Source organism: Pelobates fuscus, chromosome 10 (assembly GCF_036172605.1).
Source record: "Pelobates fuscus isolate aPelFus1 chromosome 10, aPelFus1.pri, whole genome shotgun sequence".
NCBI lineage: Eukaryota > Metazoa > Chordata > Amphibia > Anura > Pelobatidae > Pelobates > Pelobates fuscus.
The window spans coordinates 92086467-92108487 of NC_086326.1; the positions used below are offsets into that span (position 1 = coordinate 92086467).

The 22021-nt window shown below is 41.7% G+C and overlaps 1 protein-coding gene across 1 annotated transcript in view; it reads left to right on the plus strand.

Annotated features, from left to right (window-relative positions):
* Positions 1–22021, plus strand: part of LOC134574890 (membrane-spanning 4-domains subfamily A member 4A-like) — a 120360-nt gene that overhangs the window by 2165 nt on the left and 96174 nt on the right. Inside the window, exon 2 of the mRNA XM_063433940.1 lies at positions 6610–6755. Coding sequence (XP_063290010.1) covers positions 6618–6755 — 138 coding nt within the window. The 5' untranslated portion in view covers positions 6610–6617. The remainder of the gene's footprint in view (positions 1–6609; positions 6756–22021) is intronic.

A 22021-nucleotide genomic window follows, 5' to 3' on the forward strand; every position in this document is an offset into this window, starting at 1 on the left:
ATTGGCGTGAGCGGGTTGGGCGACGAGGTGAGCTTCTTGGAATAGCGAATCCCCCACAGTGTGGCGTCTATCATCGGATTCCCCATACTCAGTTCCTTGTACGTTGCTTCCCCCAGCCACAGTATGGCGGGGATCCTTCCCTGGGCTTGTTGTTTTTCCAAGTCCACCCACTGCTTTCCGTTGGGGCTAGCGTGCCAGTCGACTAATCTGTGCAGGTGTGTTGCCTGATAGTACGTGAGAATTGATGGTAGTCCCATGCCTCCTTCGCTCCTTGGGTGTTCTAGGGTTGTCTTCCGAATGCGTGCTGGTTTCTGATTCCAGACGAACTGTCTAATGGATGTCATTAGTGCCTGGAAGAACGCTCGCGGGAGACTTGTGGGTAGCGTCTGGAACAAGTATAGCAATCGGGGCATGGCTTTCATCTTTATTGCGTTTATACGGCTGAACCATGATATATATTGGATTGTCCAGCGTTTCATATCCTGTTGCAGGGTTGTGAGTAAGGGCGCGAAGTTCATTTGGTAGATTTATTTTAAGTCCTTCGGGAGCCACACCCCAAGGTAATGTAGTTTGGTTGAGCATATCTTGAAGGGGAAATGTGTTCGGATATGTTGTTGGAGGGCTGTGTCTCGTATGAGCATCATCGTTTCGGATTTATCTAGGTTGAGTTTCAAGTTGGATATCTCCTTGTATTGCCAGAATGCTTCTAGGAGGTTTGGAATAGATGTTCTGGGCTGCTCTAGGAAAAAGAGCATGTCATCGGCATATGCCGCAACACGGTGTTCTCTCCCGCCCACGCGGCACCCCGTAATACCCCTGTCCCGTCTGACCGCCTCTAGGAAGGGTTTCAGAGTGAGGGCAAACAGGAGTGGGGACAGGGGGCAGCCCTGGCGTGTTCCATTGCTAATGTGAAACGAGCTAGTTAACGCTCCATTTACCCATATGCGTGCTGTAGGCGAGGTGTATAGCGCAGCCCCCCAGGTCCGCAGGTGTGGTCCGTATCCCATATGTCTCATGGTTTCAGACATATAGATCCAATCCACCCTGTCAAACGCTTTTTCGGCATCTGTGGATAGCAGCACCATCTCCTTTTTGCCAGTGTTAGCCACATGGAGGGTGTTGAGGGCCCGTATGGTGTTGTCCCTGGCTTCCCTCCCAGGTACAAATCCGACCTGGTCTTGGTGTATCAGGTCCGGAAGCATCCGGGCCATCCTGTGTGCCAATGCTTTGGCGAAAAGTTTCAGGTCCGCATTCAACAACGAGATGGGCCTATAGCTGGCACAGTTTGTTGGGTCCTTGCCGTCCATTGGTATGATCGTGACTGTCGCTCTCAGGGTTTCTTCATGGTATCGGCCTCCTTCTTGTATTGAATTTATGCCGGTCAGGAGTCGTGGCAGTAGGATCTCTTTGAAGGAGCGTAGGTATGAGGCAGGCAATCCATCCGGACCTGGGCCCGTTGTGCTTTCGTTGATTTCAGTGCCCCTGCTAATTCCTCGATTTTGAGAGGTAGCTCTAGGTCTGCTTCCTGTTCTGGGGTGAGCTTTCGGGCGACATGGTGAGCACTATATTTTATCCAAGCTTTCCCTAATTTACCCTCCTAACTTGTATGATTGATAACTTTCTTCCATAATTCATTCCCCTTGCCATAATGATTTGTAAACCTGCTATTATTGAAGGGAAGCCTTTTTTGGAAATCTAGAATCTGAATGCAGGGGACACAATAAATAGGTATAGTCTGTTTTAATGTCCTTGCTTTGTGAACATTTTAGTTTTGTCGGGTTTATTGTAGAGAAAAACAGGCATTTCCTTAAGAGCAAGCATCAAATACATTGTCTGTCCTAGTGAGTTTTAAAAACTAGCATACTTAGAAAGGTTTTGTTTGCCACAATGGAAAATATAAAAATTCAAAGAAAGTGGTATTATATTTCGGTAAACCTGTTTCATGCTAGGGAATCATCAGTGCATTAAAAAGGTTGAAAGGAAACTCCCTGTTATTGAAAAGACTAAGGTAAAATGTACAAATTTATTTTAGGTACGTGATATAATGTCAATTACTGTGTGTGCACCGTAGATTGATCTCAATATAAGGGTCATTTATTGAGCATTTAAAAGTAAAAACTTCACTTGCCCATTATTGTGTGCCACCAATGGATGCTGCATTTTATTGAAAAGTTACTCCAAGCACCATGACTGCTTCATTGTTTTAAAGTGGTTATAGTGCCTGGAGTCTGTATGTGCAGCGTTTTGCTTTTGAAACGTGGCACATACAGAGGATTTACCTCTTAGTTGCCAGTGATGAAACTCCATTAGCCAGCCCAGTACAAAGTTCTGTGCAAAATTGCATGGCATGCTAGCATCAGATGGCAAATGGTAGCAATGCCCTCCCTGCCATCCCTGTCCTTCCAACAGTTACTACAGTTACTCTACCCTGACCTCCTTTCCCCACCAGTGAGAGGAGTGATATAAGGCACGGGGAATCAAGCTGCAAGGAGAACTCTGCAAGGGAAGCAAGGAGAGTGTTAGCATTTTTAAAGTTTATTTTTAACTAGGGAGCCTGAGCAATACTGAAAGTGTTACTTCAATCTGTAAAAACATAATTTTTTGGTTAAGAGTGTTTGAGGTAGAGGGACATGTATGAGTACAGGAGTGATCGCATGCCATTTGATCTTGAGAAAGGTCCCAAAGAGGACCGAAACGTCAATCTGCTTATGTACTACATGGAATAAAGGAACTTCATAAAAGACAGACCGTGAGTGCAGCCCATATGTTTATCTATTTTGTATTATCAAACCCCAGGACTGGCACCCGGCATTTGCACAATTGCGTTTAGCCTGAGTGCAAGGACATCACATTATATTTATATATATATATATATATATATATATATATATATATATATATATGCTCAAACTTTTTCATACACTGCCAGAAAATTGTGAAATGTTGACATTGATTTTGAAAATATGACTGATGATGCAAAAAAATATATTTTATTGAAGGATAGTGATCATATGAAGCAATTTATTATCACATAGTTGTTTGGCTCCTTTTTAAGTCATAATGATTTCAGAAATTACCCAAATGACCCTGATCAAAAGTTTACAAAACCTTGAATGTTTTGCCTTGTTACAGACACACAAGTTGACACACATAGGTTAAAATGGCAATTAAAGGTTAATTTCCCACACCTGTGGCTTTTTAAATTTCAATTAGTGTCTTTGTATAAATAGTCAATGAGTTTGTTAGCTCTCAAACTCATCTAGCTGGCTAGATACTGAGTCATGGGGAGCAGAAAAGAACTGTCAAAAGACCTGTGTAACAAAGTAATAAACTTTATAAAAATGTAAAAGGATATAAAAAGATATCCAAAGCCTTGAAAATGCATGTAAGTACTGTTGAATTACTTATTAAGAAGTGGACAATTCGGGGATCTCTTCATACCAAGCCAAGATCAGGTAGACCAAGAAAGATTTCAGCTACAACTGCCAGAAGCATTGTTCGGGATACAAAGAGAAACCCACAGGTAACCTCAGGAAAACCACAGGAAAAAAACGATGTGGTTGTTTCAAGGAGCACAATACGACCATACTTGAACAAAAATTAGAGTGCAAGGTCTCTAACATCCACCAGCTCAGTGATGTCGTCATGGAGGAGTGGAAGAGTACTCCAGTGGTAACCTGTGAAGCTCTGGTGAACTCCATGTCCATGAGGGTTAAGGTAGTGCTGGAAAATAATGGTGGCCACACAAAATATTGACACTTTGGTCTCAATTTGGCCATTTTCTCTTATGGGTGTACTTACTTTTGTTGCCAACAGTTTAGACATTAATGGCTGTGTGTTGAGTTATTTTGAGGGGACAGCAAATTTACACTGTTACACAGGCTGTACACTTACTACTTAACATTATAGCAGAGTGTCATTTCTTCAGTGTTGTCACGTGAAAAGATATAATAAAATATTTGGACACAAAGATAGGATGATTGCGCACACTATGGTAGATGGTTCTTTTGGTATTATTGTGAAAATACCTAGATATTGTAAACATAAAATGCCATCATTGGACAGTATGTATGTACAAAGATAAAACGTTAAAATAACTTGGAACACTCACAATAATTAGAGCCCTTATTATTCGACTCTAAACTGTAATTGCAGTTACATCAATCAGATGCAGATGGATCAAGTGAAGGTCCCCCAGAAGGTGTTGGAATTTCTCTGTTATGATAATTTAGGAACCAAATCAGAAGTAAATGTATAACTTTTATTAGAACAAAAAAAAAAGGAGTTAAAACAAGCACAGTGTGTTTCGACCCTATAAAATAGGTCTTCCTCAGGTGCATATAACATAAGGTATGAACTTAAAGATTTGTATATACCATATACAATCAATTAAACGTAATACACATGTATCAATTAAAAACAGACCCAACCCCTTGTCCATTTATGGAGATTCCAGGATTATTTTGCCACACTAAAAATGGAGGATATCCTTGTTTATTCAGTGGCAGTGCAAACAAACAAAACAGATGGCCGCGCTTTAATTCCAAGTCTGCCAGTCAAGTGTAATAATTACTTCCGGTAACATCCTCTATTCATTCTTCCGGCGGGCATCAGATCATGCGGCTTGCAAGTTCGTCACTGCGTCCTTATTGCCCAATAAGAACTGTCTATGCAGTCTCACACACATTTACCACACAAAAGGAGGGTTTCACAGAATCGCCATTTTGGATGATGGAATAAGTGAGGGCAGGGGAATCAAGAGATTAAAATAAACTTGTTTCTTTGAAAATAGGAAATCAGGGGGATATAATATATTCATTAAAAATAACATATAGATATCTTAAAATATAAAAAGGAAATGCAATAATTCTACAGCATATAATAAATAGGTTAAGAGGTGGGAAATAAGTTAATTAGAGGATAGGTCCAATTTCAAAATCAATATTTAGTCCTTTAGGACCTAAAGTTTGCAATTCGAAAATCCAATTGATTTATTTTTTACTTAATTTAAAAGAAGCATTTCCACCCCTGCAATGGGTAGATATATTTTGGATTTCCATAAATTCCATAAATTCTTTCGGATTTGATTTATGAGTTTCCAAAAAATGCTTTGACAAACTGTGGTTTAAAAATCCAATGTTAATATTTCTGACATGTTCATTTATTCTAGTTTTAAGGGGTCTCGATGTTTTCCCTATAAATTGTAATCTACATGTGCATTTTAATAAATAAATGACATTTTTTGATTCACACGTGATAAAGGAGAGAACATTAAAATCCTTTTTTGTTACAGAAGATGTGAAATGTTCTCTCTTTTTTTGGAAATGAAAGTGCTTTTACCACAATGATAAAAACCTTTGTTTATTTGACCAATCCTCTATAAAATTACTTTCTATCTCCTTTTCAACAAAACTAGAAGTTAAAATTTGCTTATATTTTTTTGCCCCTCTAAAAATAAATTTGGGCTTTTCCTCCAAAAAAAATCATAACTATCATGTTCTTGTTTAAGAATATGCCAGTTTTTATTTATAATTCTGTTTAAAACACTGATATTACCAGAATAATTACAAATAAATGGGATTTGTTTTTGCGGTGTTGTAAGGTCTAGAATAATTAATTGATGTTATCAGTGTTTTAAAAATAATAATTTTTAATGATTCCCGAGAATCATTGCTCCTTTTTTATTAATGACTAGACAATACTTACTGGCTTTAGCAACTGCCGAAGTACATAACTTTCAATTTATGTACATTAAACGTAATCTGCCATATGAGTGACCAGTCCCCTAATCTATCAAAATCCCTCTGTAGCGTGGCCTGGTCACATAGTATAACTTTACCTAGTTTTGTGACTGAAAACACTGACACCTGACTTTCAAAACCTATTTTAAGATCATCTATAAATATGTTAAATAGAAGCGGACCCAGAACAGAGCCTTGAGGGACACCACTTACCACTTTTGTCCCACTTAAAAAATTACCATTAATGACAACTCTCTGTACTCAGTCTTTAAGCCATTATTCTACTGAATAATTAGTAATATTAAGTGCTGTTTAAAGCTAACCAATTATTTTCCATTACGAAAAAGCTTAAAGGAACACTATACTGGCAGGTATACAAACATGTATTCATAGTGCTGGAGTAGCTATTTTCCAGCCCCCTTCTTTTCTGGAGTGAAAAGGTTATTTTACTTACCTTTTGTCCACCACTGCACCCTCCTCACCACAATCCATCTTGATGATCTCAGCCTTTCCAATACCTTTCCATAGGTAGGCTATCAAACATGCGTGGCAAAATGCCGCACTGAGCCAGTCAGTATCTCCTTATATAAATGCATTGCATCAATTCGTCTCTAAGGGGAGCATTTACCATCTCCATGCGTGGTGATACTGAATGCCAGTGACTAGGAAGCAGCTCTGGTGGCCATCTGATTGACTACCACTAGAGGTGTTACTAGCCACTACATTAAGCTGTAGTGGTTCTGGTGACTACAGTGTCCCTTTAATTAAAGAGCTAAAAGCCCCTCGTTTGCATTTTTTTTTATTTTATTGAAGATTTCATCACAATGCAGTTTTTAATGTATCTTTATGTTATCTTGTCTACATACAGAAATTACGATGGCCTCGCCTCCAACTTCAGTTATAATGGTTCCTCAATGGACTGCAAACCAAATACTCCAACCTGTGTCTGTTGCACCTGCAAATATCCAACAATCATATCAGATTTTAAACAAAGGCCAACCTAAAGCACTAGGGGTAAGTTATTTAAATAAAGCAACACTCCATGCAGAATAACTGCAGTGTACTTCAGTGGTTATGTTTCAAGAATGTTCTGTGTCCTGCCTCCCTCCCAATGTAAGTAGTCAAACCACTGATTCCTGAGGAGTAGAAAGATTTAATCTCTTTATACGCTATATTCTCCTTAGTAGCGGTTTGACTTATCTGGGGTCTACAGGATGTTGCACACCTCCTCTCAGCCTTCAGATGTGCTGGAAACTTCTGTTTAGGAGCTTCAATTAGCTCTCCAGAACAAAGACATGTACTGTCAGTTTTAGTTCAATGGAGAGTTTTGGACTCAGGTGGGAGGGGGGAGAAGTTCCCAATGGACCATAGATAAGAAGTCAAACAGTAACTAAGGACAATATCGATTATAAAATTAAAGATGGAATCTTTTTAAACCTCAGGAATTATTCTGAAAATGTGTTGAAATATTTTCCATAGCATATTATGCTACCCATGTTGTTTGTGTAAAAGGTTAAGTCTTACAATTTGTTTTTCTATTCTGTTTATGACACTTTCATTAACACTGGTATCTAGACTTGGAGATTAATTTTTGGTTAAACTGCAATTTGTCTGATTGGACAATCAGGCGAATTCCTGAACTCCAAGCTGAATTTTATCCAATGACAAACTAACTAAAACATGCAAATCCAATCATTTTTGGTTCAGAGACGGGGTTCTGAATTCATGTCATGGCACCAAAAAAAGAGATGGTTTATGGGAAGTAATACAGGTTGATGGGGACAGTCACTACATGTTGATTTTAGTTACAGAAAACTGAGAAGTGAACAACACAAGAAAAAGAGAGCAGTAAATCTATATTAACCCCTTAAGACCGCAGGACGTACCATGCCGTCCTTAATTGGCCGGCTCTAAACGCCGCAGGACGGCATGGTACGTCCTGGGCAGTCTTACCCCCCACGTGGCCGGCGGCACATGGCCGCTGCAGATTGCGGTCGGGGGGCATGCCCGGCCCCCCAGGCAGCCCCCCTGTGCCCAGTGACCGCGGTCTGCAGCCTCCGATCGCAGTGACAGGCTGTCACTGCGATCGGTATTTACCATGTGTCAGCCGATTTTAAAATCGGCTGACACATGGAGCCGCGGCATTTTCACCACTGACCATACAGTCTCAAAGGCAACGTAACCAAACTGGCAAATTTCAATGTGAAAAAACTGAAAAGTGTAACATGCTATATTTGATCCTGTAACTTCCCAAAACACCATAAAACCTGTACATAGGGGGTACTGTTTTACACGTGAGACGTCGCTGAATACAAATGTATATATTTTATTGCAGTAAAAGCAAACAGTATTATGACATTCACAGTTAGAATGTCACATAGAACTAAGAAAATTTTTAAAAATCTTATTTTCTCTCATTTTTTTATATTGTATTCATATTACGTTATGTTCCATACCTAAATATTTGATGTTAAATGAAAGCCCTGTTTCCCCTGAATAAAATGATATATAATAAGTGTAGGTGCATTTAATATGAAAGAGGTAAATTATTGTTGAACAGACATATAGTCAAAATCTGTGGTTTGTTTACATTTTTTTTGGTTCACAACTTGTACATTTGGCTGCGGTCTTAAGGGGTTAATTTATGCTATATTAAATATAAATGTAATATATAAATGTAATTTTATTTTTAAGGGTCCGCCTGTTTTCCCTCTGTGGCTATTATTTCTGTTTTGATACTGATAGGCCTGTTTTTGCAGGGTTTTTCTTTGATTTTGATTCTGAATCAGAATCTTGATTCTGAAATTATGCTCTGCTGAACCAACATTTGAATAAAACAATAGAACAGCAGCAAAAAAAGCTAAAATGGCTAAAATATTTCCTGCCATGATGTCTAGTATCAGAAAGATTTTCATTTTAGAATCATTGATTGTAATTGTTTGCCTTGCAATTCAGTATCAATTTATACTCCATGGCCAGCTATTCTCTTACAGGGATGTTGCAGGATTTATGACTAATTTAATTTTATTTCTAATTTTTTCACTGATTTATGTAAATAATTTGGTAGATTTTTTTTCTTTTCCTTCATATTTGAACTATAAAATGTATTCTTGTGTACTTTGTTTTTGACATTTTAATACTATTAAACATTAAATTTTAAGTTTACTTCCAAACGGTCGGAGCTAACTTCTATAATTTATTGTGTGATTTATAATATATCTAAAAATAGCTTAGAATGAAATTACAATATAAATATATATATATATATATATATACACACACACAGGAAAATGTATTCCTACTTTCTTTAATTTTCTTGTCCTGGTCGTAGATCTGGCAGCACAACAATGTATTTCTGCTGCCATGGCTTATGACCCGGAAAAAGAAAATGTATTCCTATTTACCGTAATTTTCAAAGACATTGTTGTGCTGCCATCGATATGGCCAGGAAATATATAGAGGAAAAATTATTCATACTTAATTTTCTTTTCCTGGCTATTATTCATGGCAGCATATACATATGGATTAGCTCCTCCCCTTACAGCTGATAGGACAGGAATAAAACAAATTCATTTAAAAGGAGTATCCCTGCATAGGTCCCTCAGTCAGTAACAAGCTCCTACAGAAGAAGTAAAACCAACACTGGATGGGTAGTATAGGCTGCAATGAATAATGGCCAGGAAAAGAAAATTACGGAAAGTATGAATACATTTTCTTTTTTCCTGGATAATTATGGCAGCATATACATATGGGAATACCCAATCTTACCAGGGAGGGACAGAAACATAAATAACTGTCAAATAGACAGAACAATTCAACATAGATTAGAAGATCTAACGTCCAAATTGCACCTCATTAATAGCTTTTAAGTATGTAATGCTGGACAAACGAGTTCAAAGAGGTCCAAATGCCAACTTTACAAAAGTTTCAGCAGAGACCATTGCCATAAAAGCCCACGATGCTGCAACTGCATGCAGGGCTGCCATCAGAAATTTTGGGGCCCCTGACACAGCTCAAGGTCTGGGCCCCCTGGCACCTGCACCCGAGTGTCCACTCCTCCCCCCCTGAGTCCGCCCACAGGGATGCAGTGTCTGCAGGGTCGGTGCAAGGATTTTTGCAGCCCTAGGCAAAAGTAAAGTTTGCCGCCCCCCCATGTGACATCACAGTGCCCCACCCATATGATCTGCCATGTTAACTAACACAGTGCTGCAGTGCCGCCGTGTTTACATTAAAAGGCCTGCAGGGACAGGCTATAGACACCATAACCACTACATTAAGCTGCAGTGGTTCTGGGGACTATAGTGTCCCTTTAATGTGAGGTAAATTAAAGATTAGTGCCACGAATAATATACTAGATTGCCTACTTACAACCAGATGAGGATGATGATGGGCTTCAGCTGCCGTCTGGCTCCACTGGTCTGGTGTAGAACAGGCTCTCTGGAGGCGGTTTGTAACTGTGGTCACAAAAATCAATGTTCTGGGAGAACGAGAAGCAGCTCCATTTTTTGAGGGCCCTTTACACAGCTCAAGGTCTGGGTCCCAGGGTCCACCTTCATGTTCCACCAATGAGTTTGTTCACAGGGGTGTGTGTGTGGGGGGGGGAATGCATTGTGTGAATCTGTGTTTGTATGTGTAAGGGCTGCAAGGTGAGTTTGTGTATGTATGGGATGCAGTGTGTGTGTCTGTAAGGGATGCACTGAGTGTGTGGAAGGGGTGCATTGTGTGTTGCTGTGTGTAAGGGATGCATTGCTTGTGTATGTGTGTCTGTGTGTAACGCATTGTGTTTCTCTGTGTGCAAGGGGTGCATTGTGTGTGTGATGTCAATCTCTCCCCCTACCCCCGTCAATTTCCTTCTTCTCCCCCCCTCCAATTTCCTTCTTCTCCCCCCTCTCATTTCCTTCTTCTCCCCCTCCCTCTCATTTCCTTCTTCTCCCCCTCCCTCTCATTTCCTTCTTCTCCCCCTCCCTCTCATTTCCTTCTCCCCCTCCCTCTCATTGCCTTCTCCCCCCTCCAATTTCCTTCCTTCTCCCCCCTCCAATTTCCTTCCTTCTCCCCCCCTCCAATTTCCTTCCTTCTCCACCCCCTCCAATTTCCTTCCTCTCCCCCCTCCCTCAAATTTCCTTCCTCTCCCCCTCCCTCAAATTTCCTCCCTTCCTCTCCCCCCTCCCTCAAATTTCCTCCCTTCCTCTCCCCCCTCAAATTCCTACCTCTCCCTCCCCTCCCTCAAATTTCCTTCCTCCCCCCCCCCAAATTTCCTCCCTTCCTCTCCCCCCCAAATGTCCTCCCTTCCTCTCCCCCCCTCAAATGTCCTCCCTTCCTCTCCCCCTCCCTCCAATTCCCTCCCTTCCTCTCCCTCCAATTTCCTTCCTTCTCCCCCTCCAATTTCCTTCCTTCTCCCCCCTCCAATTTCCTTCCTTCTCCCCCCTCCAATTTCCTTCCTTCTCCCCCCCTCCAATTTCCTTCCTTCTCCCCCCTCCAATTCCCTTCCTTCTCCCCCCTCCAATTTCCTTCCTTCTCCCCCCCTCCAATTTCCTTCCTCCCTCCCCCTCAAATTTCCTTCCTCTCCCCCCTCAAATTTCCTTCCTCTCCCCCCCCTCAAATTTCCTTCCTCTCCCCCTCCCTCAAATTTCCTTCCTCCCCCCTCAAATTTCCTCCCTTCCTCTCCCCCCTCAAATGTCCTCCCTTCCTCTCCCCCCCTCAAATGTCCTCCCTTCCTCTCCCCCTCCCTCAAATTTCCTCCCTTCCTCTCCCCCTCCCTCAAATTTCCTCCCTTCCTCTCCCCCTCCCTCAAATTTCCTCCCTTCCTCTCCCCCTCCCTCAAATTTCCTCCCTTCCTCTCCCCCTCCCTCAAATTTCCTCCCTTCCTCTCCCCCCCTCAAATGTCCTCCCTTCCTCTCCCCCCCTCAAATGTCCTCCCTTCCTCTCCCCCCTCAAATGTCCTCCCTTCCTCTCCCCCCTCAAATGTCCTCCCTTCCTCTCCCCCTCCCTCAAATTTCCTCCCTTCCTCTCCCCCTCCCTCAAATTTCCTCCCTTCCTCTCCCCCTCCCTCAAAATTTCCTCCCTTCCTCTCCCCCTCCCTCAAATTTCCTCCCTTCCTCTCCCCCCTCCCTCAAATTTCCTTCCTCCCCCCCTCAAATTTCCTCCCTTCCTCTCCCCCCTCAAATTTCCTCCCTTCCTCTCCCCCTCCCTCAAATTTCCTCCATTCTTCTCCCCCTCCCTCAAATTTCCTCCCTTCCTCTCCCCCCTCCCTCAAATTTCCTTCCTCCCCCCTCAAATTTCCTCCCTTCCTCTCCCCCTCCCTCAAATGTCCTCCCTTTCTCTCCCCCTCCCTCAAATTTCCTCCCTTCCTCTCCCCCCTCCCTCAAATTTCCTCCCTTCCTCTCCCCCCTCCCTCAAATTTCCTCCCTTCCTCTCCCCCCTCAAATTCCTACCTCTCCCTCCCCTCCCTCAAATTTCCTTCCTCTCCCCCCCCAAATTTCCTACCTTCCTCTCCCCCCAAAAATTTCCTTCCTCTCCCCCCATCAAATTTCCTACCTTCCTCTCCCCCCAAATTTCCTCCCTCCCTCTCCCCCCACTCCTCAAATTTCCTCCCTTCCCTCCCTCTCCCCCCACTCATTCATATTTCCTCCCTCCCCCCTCCCTCTCCCCCCCACTCATTCATATTTCCTCCCCCCCTCAAATTTCCTGCCTTCCCTCTCCCCCCAATCATTCAAATCCCCCCCCCACCCACTCAAATCCCCCCCACCCCCTCAAATCCCCCCCACCCCCACCCACTCAAATCCCCCCCATCCCCTCAAATCCCCCCCCCACCCCCTCAAATCCCCCCCACTCAAATCCCCCCACTCAAATCCCCCCCCACTCAAATCCCCCCCCACACTCAAATCCCCCCCCCACCCACCCACCCACTCAAATTTCCTCCCTTCCCTCCCTCTCCCCCTCCCTCAAATTTCCTGCCTTCCCTCTCCCCCACCCACTCAAATTTCGTGACCCGGCGGGCGCGCGAGGGAGCACTCTCCTCTGAGTGCTTCCTCTTCAGCTCCCTCGCGCGCCGCGTACTGATGCCGGAGCCGGAAGATGACGTCATCTTCCGGCTCCGGCATCAGTACGGTGCGCGAGGGAGCTGAAGAGGAAGCACTCAGAGGAGAGTGCTCCCTCGCGCGCCCGCCAGGTGTCAGCAGGGCCAGCCTCTGGGGGGCCCTGAGGTGACCGGCTGCTGGGCCCCCCAGGAGAAGAGGCTGGCCCAGTGGGAACATACCGGGGTCGCAGGGCCCACTGCGACCCGGTATGTTCCCACTGAATGTGGGGCCCGGACGACCTGAGCAGTCCGGGCCCCCCAGGACCGCCGGGCCCATGACAACCGTTGCGGTTGTCATGCCCTGATGGCGGCCCTGACTGCATGAGAGGAGAGTGCCCCGAAACCCTTTAGTACAAGAAGAGAATGGCATTGATAAGCTTTCAACTTAGGCAGGATCCCTGGTGATAATGCAAGACAACTGTAGCGGTACTTACCCTTTCCAGGGGCCGGCCAGGGTCCTCTGTTCAAGCCGCGCGCGGCCCTGCTGCTGCACGAGCCGCACGCGGCTCATCCGACGGCTACAACAGGAAGGCGGGCAGTGACCGCAAGAAGCGGTCACGTGTCCCGCCTGACTCTAAGAGCGCGCCGCGGGTCTCGGGCGCGCTCCTAAAGGGACAGTGGGAGCCTAAATTGGCAAAGGCCTCCCATTGGTCCCTGTCATGCCACACTCCCCATACACTTACCTTTTGGGGGCGTGGATGTGACAGCGACCAATCAAAATAGATGTTAAGATATATATACTCACCTCTTTCCCTTAGTTCCTTGCCCTATCGTGGTTTCTGTTTCAGTTTCCTTTAGCGCTTGTTGTATTCAGTTGTGTTCCTTCGTACTTGACCTTGGCTTTGTTTTCTGACTACGTTATCTCTTTATCCTTATCTGCTCTGTTTGGCGACTTGCTGTTTACTATGTACCAGACCCCGGCTAGTCCTAGTTTACGCTGTCTCTTTGTGCCCAGATCGCTCCTGACTCTGTACTTCTCCTATATACGTCGAGTCCGGCCACTCTAAGGTCCGGTAGACGTATCTCCCCTCTGGGTTGTCTTCTGTTTAGCTTAATCCTGCGTGTTGGGGTATATTTTCGTTACAACAACCATATCCTGTTGAAAATCAGAGAATGGAGGTTCACAAGACCAAGCCTGGAGTACACACATTCTCCTTTCTGAGCTACTAGCCACCAGCAACAGCACCTTCTGTGCTAACATCATGGAAGCTCCTGATAGAGGTTCGAACAATGGTTTAGTCAGAGCCTGTAAGAACAGCGGTAGGTCACAGATTGGCTTCAACACCCTTAGTGAAGGCTTGAGTTCAATCTCAGCTTACATGAAGCAAAGCACCAGAGGCTTCAATGCCCAATGGGTATCCTTCAGTAGAGGTAGATAATGTCATTGGTAAGCTGTTACTTTAGGCAGGATTTCTGGTGCTAATATAACATATTAGCACCAGATATATAAGAGGATCTTAATGAACGTCTCAGGGATGCCTATACTTCTAGAGACTCCTGCATCAACACCAGAGCTTAAGGATCTTGGTGTGCCAAGGGATCTTGCAATAGGTCTGGATGTACTAGACTTTCCTTTGGAGGTTCCAGATTCATCTTACTCAACATAGGGATTTAGAGTCTTTGCGGCCTTCTACTGTCTCCTTTTAAATTCCCTTTAGGAAAGTTGAAAACAGGAGAAATATGTACATCAGACTGAAATTCCAAATTTGGGTCAGGGTATCCTGACCTTAAGCATTCTGGTCCTAAAATCTAGAAATATGCTTTGGACCTGTTAGTTCCAAGAAGTGGCCATGAGATCTACATAGTGTGCCAGCCAATCTGAGTTAACCCTGAGGATACATCGGGGCAAAATTGCCATTCCACCTTGTCCACTGTTACTCGGCTCAGGTAATCAGACACTGTATTCTGAACCCCTGGTTGTTCTTCTGTGCCCTGATCCTCATGGGCTGTAATTTCCTCATCAATAAGTGGCTGTGAGACCCACATTGACGATTGATATAGGATGCAGTTGCATTGATATTTGAGCAAATTCAGACCCACTTGTTCTTCAGCAACCTGGAAATATTATTCCTTCTCTTATCCACATTGTCTCATTGGTCCAGACAATGTGTATCCAATCCTTTTTTTTTATATATAATTTATTTATTATTATTTTATTTTATATCATACAATGCATACAGAATAGATACAGTAGATAAACAAATACATATAGACTAACAAACATATAACAAAGTTGACCACCCTACCCTATTCGTTCAGCTCTGCACTCAAATTACATAAAATTAGATTAGATTCCCACTTCTTCAGAGATTTCTAATTAATTAATACACAATATGCTTTCCGATATTTAGTTCTCAAGGACCTTTATCCAATCATCCCAAATCTCATATTGGCGAATATTAATACTTAAATTAGAGGCTATTCCCCTTTCCATTTTACATTGAATAATAATAGATGCCTTAATTTGCGGCCATGAGTCAATTGTTGTCTTCCAATTTTTTGCAATAGCCATCTTAAAGGCCATCAGAGCCTGAATCAACAGGTCTTTTTTGTCTTTGGTTAGTTGCGGAAAGTTTAAATGTAAAAGCAAGTTGTCTGGGGTCCAGATATGGGTAATATCCAACAATTTATTTATATAGCCTAAAAATTGAGCCCATGCTTCCTTAATTGGTGCACAATCCCACCATATATGTAATTCATTTGCTCCCTCATTTCCACATCTCCAACATCTAGATGTCCCTGCCTTTGCAAATTTCTGGATCTTATTGGGAGTCATGTACCATCTATTAAGTATTTTAAAATGTGCTTCCCTAATATTTAGACAATGTATTGTAGAATAAACTGATTGTAAAGCCTTATACCATTCCTTTATATCAAATTGTATTAATAAATCTCTTTCCCATTTACTTTTAGCTATAGGATAAACAAGTCCTTTTATGCTTTTTATAACCTCAACACAACTAGTTAATATTTTAGTGTCTATCAAAACATTTAATTTAGATAATGAAAAAGAACTCGTATTACTTCCGAGGGAACTTTGCAAAAAGCTTTTAATCCTGATATAATTAAACGCTTGTGAATATGAAATACCATAAATTCTTCGTATCTCAGCAAAGGGAATAATCTGCCCATCTACTAATAGATCTGCTAATTTTTTTAACGCCACGTCTAGTCCATTCGAACGTATCCATATATCTAAATTTTTAAAAGTCAGAATGGGTAAAACTTTGTTTTTCAAGTCTAATTGATTTTTAAGATGGGACCAAAACTTTAGGAGGGGTCTAGTTATCAAATTATCCGTCATGCATCTTATATTTTTGGTTCTACTATTATTTCTTGTAGGCCACATTAATCTAACGTTATTGTATGGATCTGTAATATCTGCACCTTCTATTTTAAACCAATCTTGTGAGCAACAATACTGCTTAATTAAAGGAAGAGTATGCATCAACTGTGCCGCTTGATGGTATAAAAAAATGTTTGGAAAACCAATCCCTCCTTCTTTGTACTCAAGTACAAGAGATTCTGGCCTATTCTAGGTTTCCTATCAAACCATATGTAGTCCCTAAATATCTTATTCACAAGTCTAAGCCGCTGGGGATGGATCTGTAGTGGAATCATCCTCAATAAGTAGATAAACTTAGGGAAAACATATGACCTAATAAAATTAACCCTACCCCACCATGATAACTGCAAGGCATTCCATTGTTTCAGAGAGTGAGTACATTCTCTGATCAGAGGAATTACATTAGCCTTCATTATATTCTCTGGATCTTTCACTATATTGATTCCAAGATATACAAATCCCTTTTTTTCCCATTTAAAAGCAAAATATTCTTTTAACTGTTGCAGTTCTTTTTCTTTCATATAAAAGGGTAATGCCATTGTTTTTTGAACATTAAGTTTATAATTTGACAAGTGACTATATCTTTCAATTACTCCAGACAATGTGTATCCAATCCTTGAAAATCGGAATCCGAGCTTATAATTGCCCAATGAGGTTCTGTTCATTGGAAACCCAGAGATATATTCTCTCTTTTCAGCTACCAGGTAAGGTGTAACTCCACTGATGGTAACATCGTCAGTGGCTGGTTCCAATTAATCTTTCTCTTGTTGAACTGAGCTAGAAAGGATCTTTGAGGAATCCTGAGATGCCATTGAGCCTGACAAGTCTGATGGTAGAAGCCAGGATTCCTAGTAGTTGCATCTACTTTCTTGCTGTTACCAAGCAAAAATGAAGAAACTGGAAGAGAAAACTACCACAATAGAAATAACTATATCCCCGTTGTGCGCCTTACTGTGGGTCTGAGATTACCAAAAGTAGATCATCCAGATAATGGAACCAAGTGGTGTTCTGGTGTTCTGGACTCTCAATATCACTATAAGCACATATAAGGTTCTTGGGGCTGCAGTGAGGCCAAATGGTAAAGCACTAAATTGGAAGTTCTCTTCTGAGATAATGCTGAAGATCTAGGGCTATTATATAGGGATGATAGTAAGCATCCTTGAGATATATAGAGACAAGGACATTGTCCTACTAAATTGCTGGGGATATGGATCTGATTGATTCAGGCTCTGACATTAAGCCTATTGTTGGACCTTCTTAGGTCCAGTATAGGCTTCCATGTGCCTTTACTCTTAGCACCAGAAGAGAGGCGAATATTATCCCAGGAACAGCACTTGTTATTGGACCTAAGAAAGCACATCTTCGTCCATAGCTCTATTATAACCTTGAAAGGCAGGTTTACCAACTGCCACGAGTTACCTCTGGAGTATTTCCTGCAGGGTCAGTAACTCCATGTATCTCAGAAAAACTGGTCACTGGAGGTTCTCCTGTCTAACCACGAGGAGCCGGGATTCTTGGATCTTCAGTCCTGAGGTACAAATACCTTGCAACCCTCATCTGTTTCTTTAATGGATTCATCCAAAGCTTTCCCAAACAGCAGCTCCCCTTCATTAGAATGGCGTAGAGGGCAGACTTGGAGGATGAATCTCAGAAGCAGAACCATAATGCTTTCCTAGCTGCTATAGATAAAGCCATTTGTTCGAGAGAATTTCCTAGTTACATCCTAGTTCTGTGAGGTAGTCACTTGTAACCTGTAGACTCCAGACTGTATCTTCAGTCTTGGTTCTTAATATCTCTCTCCACAGTAGCATTTAGATCCTTAACCACACTTTACATGGTTCTAGAAACAACAGTGAAAACTAAAGCTGGATGACATCCTGCATTGGCAGGCGTATAAATTTGGACAGTCCACTGTCCACTTTCGATCCATAGGCTTGCGTAAAAAGCAGAGTGGTCAAGAGGTAGGATCATCCCACAGGCTACCCTGGAAATCGATGCATCCACCTTAGGTGGTGTAGTCCAGGGGTTGGAAGTACCTTCTTCCACAGGATAAAGTTTGTCCTCTTCTTACCTCTAAGGCCTTTGACCGCATGTCATGTGGCTGCGCCGGTATAAGTGATGCTGAAGAGGCTACCTTATGGAGGCAGTCAGAGCATAACGTTTTTTCTACCACTGCATTCCCATCACAATCAGAGCATGGTGTAGAATACATTAAATAAACAAATTCTATTACCAAGAAAACAGTCAAACAGATTTAAAACTGGCTGAAAACAGCACGTGCCCATGTCTGGAGAACCTGCAAATACTTTCCAAATACGTTTGGGATGTTTACAGTAATTTCCCTCCATTTTAGGTAATTTCTGGCAATTTCCCTTATCCAAGATGGCTGCCGCAACTGCACATGAGCGGGCGTCTTCGAAGTGCATTAGCTGTTTAGAGACTGGGAGAGAGCAAAAACAAATAAAAGTAATGAAGAGAAAAAACATAAATGTCCAGAAGTAATGGGAGCAAAATGCTCACATCCTAAGGGCTGGAGGACAGGAAAAAACCTGAATTTGTTTTATTCCTGTCCTGTAAGGGGAGTAGCTAACCCACATGTGTATATATATACACAGTTGTGCTCAACGGTTTGCATACCCTTGGAGAATTGGTAATGTATGTACCATTTTTAAAGAAAACATGAGTGAGCAGGCAAAACACATTTCTTTTATTTATTATGGGATTCTTATTCACTTGTAGGTTACAACAGAATGACACAATCATAAAACAAAACATGGCAGCAAAAAAAAAAAAAACAATGAAATGACCCCTGTTCAAAGGTCTGCATACCTTTAGTTCTTAATACTGTGTATTGTCCCCTTTAGCATCAATGACGACGTGCAGTCTTTTGTAATAGTTGTCTGTGAGGCCACTAATTCTTGCAGGTGGTATAGCTGCCCATTCGTCTTGGCAAAATGCCTCCAGGTCATGCAAAGTATTTTGTCGTCTTGCATGAACCGCACTTTTGAGATCTCCCCAGAGTGACCCGTTGATATTAAGGTCAGGAAACTGTGATGGTCACTCCAGAGCCTTCACCTTTTTCTACTGTAACCACTGGAGGGTCAACTTTTCCTTGTGCTTTGGGTCATTGTCATGCTGGAAAGTCCAAAAGCGTTCCATGTGCAGAAAAGGTAAAAAAATAGGTTAGCGCTAATAATATAATAGATAGGCAGCAACCTTACAGAGGGTAACCCTCTTACCCTCTAGGATAAGAATGTACAACAGAAAGAGAGAAAGGCTGCGCCAAAAATTAAACAGAATAAAAAATATAATTAATAATAATAAAATTAGTCCCAATATGTATTGAAGAATAAAATGTCCGTTCAACAAGTTCCACTGGTGTTTCCTCTGTCTGTGATACTTCAGATCCTCTCGTGATATGGAAAACACAAAGGGAAAGGACCAATCGTGCAGAGTGTATTAAATAAGTGGTGGTAAAAATAATAAGATGTATTACACTCACATTTACATGAGCTATAACCAGCTCAGGGGTAACAGATGTTCAGCAGAATAATCCCTGCTTGTAGGATGTAATGAATGCTTGTCCTCTTGGGGTATGATGGTATCCAACTCTCAGGAAAAAGGGGAAGAAATAGGAACAGCAAATAGTGCTCTCTGATGGTATATTGTGGTATAAAAAAAAAGAAAAGGAAATATACTCACAAATGGAGTGCAGATCTCACTGCATTTGAAATATAGCGTGGGCGGTATAATCCCCACCTCAGGATATATAAAATGCCAGGAAAGGAAATAGTAAAAATGATATAGGTGTAATAAAATAAAAATTATATGAATGGCACAGTCATATAGCCAAACTTAATTTATTATTTAAAATACACAATAAAATCCATTAACGCGTTTCACCACTGGGGTTTTATCAAAATGGTTCCATGTGCAGCCTTCGTGCAGAAGAATGCAAATTGTCTGCCAGTATTATCTGATAACATGCATTCATCTTGCCATCAATTTTCACAAGATTCCCTGTGCTTTAGAGCTCACATCCCAACCAAAAATATCAGTGAGCCACTACAATGCTTCACAGTGGGGATGGTATTCTTTTCATTATAGGCCTTGTTGACCCCTCTCCAAACATAGTGCTTATGGTTGTGAACATAAAGCTCTATTTTGGTCTCATCACTTCAAATTACAGTGTGCCAGAATCTGCGAGGCGTGTCAAGGTGTTGCTGGGCATATTGTAACCAGACTTTTATGTGGCATTGGCACAGTAAAGGCTTCTTTCTGGCAACTCGACCATGCAGCTCAATTTTGTTCATGCATCGTCGTATTGTGCTCCTTGAAACAACTACGCAGTCGTTTTCCAGAGCAGCTTGAATTGCTCCTGAAGTTACCTGTGGGTTTTTCTTTGTATCCCAAACAATGCTTTTGGCACTTGTGGTTCCATGTGAGAGCTAACAAACTCATTGACTATTTATGCATAGACACTAATTGCAATTTAAAAAGCCACAGGTGTGGGAAATTAACCTTTAATTGCCATTTTGCCAGTGTCACCTTGTGTGTCTGTAACACGGCCAAACATTCAAGGCTATGTAAACTTTTGATCAGGGCCATTTAGGTGATTTCTATCACCTAAACAACTATGTGATAATAAAAGACTTCATATGATCACTATCCTTCAATAAAATAATTTTTTTCCATGATCAGTCAAAATCAATGCCAAAATTTCACAATTTCTGCCAGGTTATGCAAACTTTTGAGCATAACTATATATATATATACACACATTTCAAGCAGCTCAAAATCTGCTTAAACTTTAATAATACCTTTTTTATTGGACTAACGTAATTTTAGATGAATTACAAGCTTTCAGGAGAACCTCCCTTTCTCAAGTCTGAAGCATTTCTGAGCAAGGTGGCACATAGAATGCAAAGTTGAGTTGTGATACAGAGGTTAAAGTGACATTAGTGCAGATAAGGCATACATTTGATAGAAAATAGACACCATTCTCATAGAGGGTTGTAAAGATGGGGGAGAGAGAGAAAAAACACACCAGCAAACCTTGCAGAAGATGGCACTAAAAGGGGAGAGTAAAAACAAAATAATTACTTATATTAAGAATGTATGAATTCCCATCCAAGAGTTACAGAATATGCATGAAGGCCTATATCCAGCATACACACACACACACACACGTAGTGTATGTGTACAAGTATACACAAGTACATACATTATATACATGAGTACATACAACAATATACATATAACCACGTGCCCAAATATATCTACATGCACACCTACACATACATCCACACACAAGCAGCAATACATGTACCTACACATATATAAATGTGCCTACACATGCATAGACCCATATAAATGCATATGTACACATACACCTATTCACATATACATATGTGTATGCATGCATATACACACTTTATACATACACACACACATATATATGTGGATTTTATATATATATATATATATATATATATATATATATATTTGTGTAAGGGGCAAATAGCCGTATATGGAGTAAGGATCCAGCATAAGCGTAGGATAGTATAAAGGGAGCAAGTCGGTTGTGGTGTGCCAAGACCGACGATACGGTAGGCCTGTAAATAAAGAGGGCCCACCAAGGAGTAAGAAAGTAAAGTAAATGGAAAGAAAAGTGTTGAAATGAGGAGTGGGTGGGAGGGTCATTCTGATGCTGACCTCAAGCGATATGAGTCAGGTAAGGGTTGTCCCTTATATAGGGGAGTGAATTAATTTAAGCCCCTCCCACAAATACAGGCCAAACGGCCTTAATACTTGTGTAAGGGGCAAATAGCCGTATATGGAGTAAGGATCCAGCGTAAG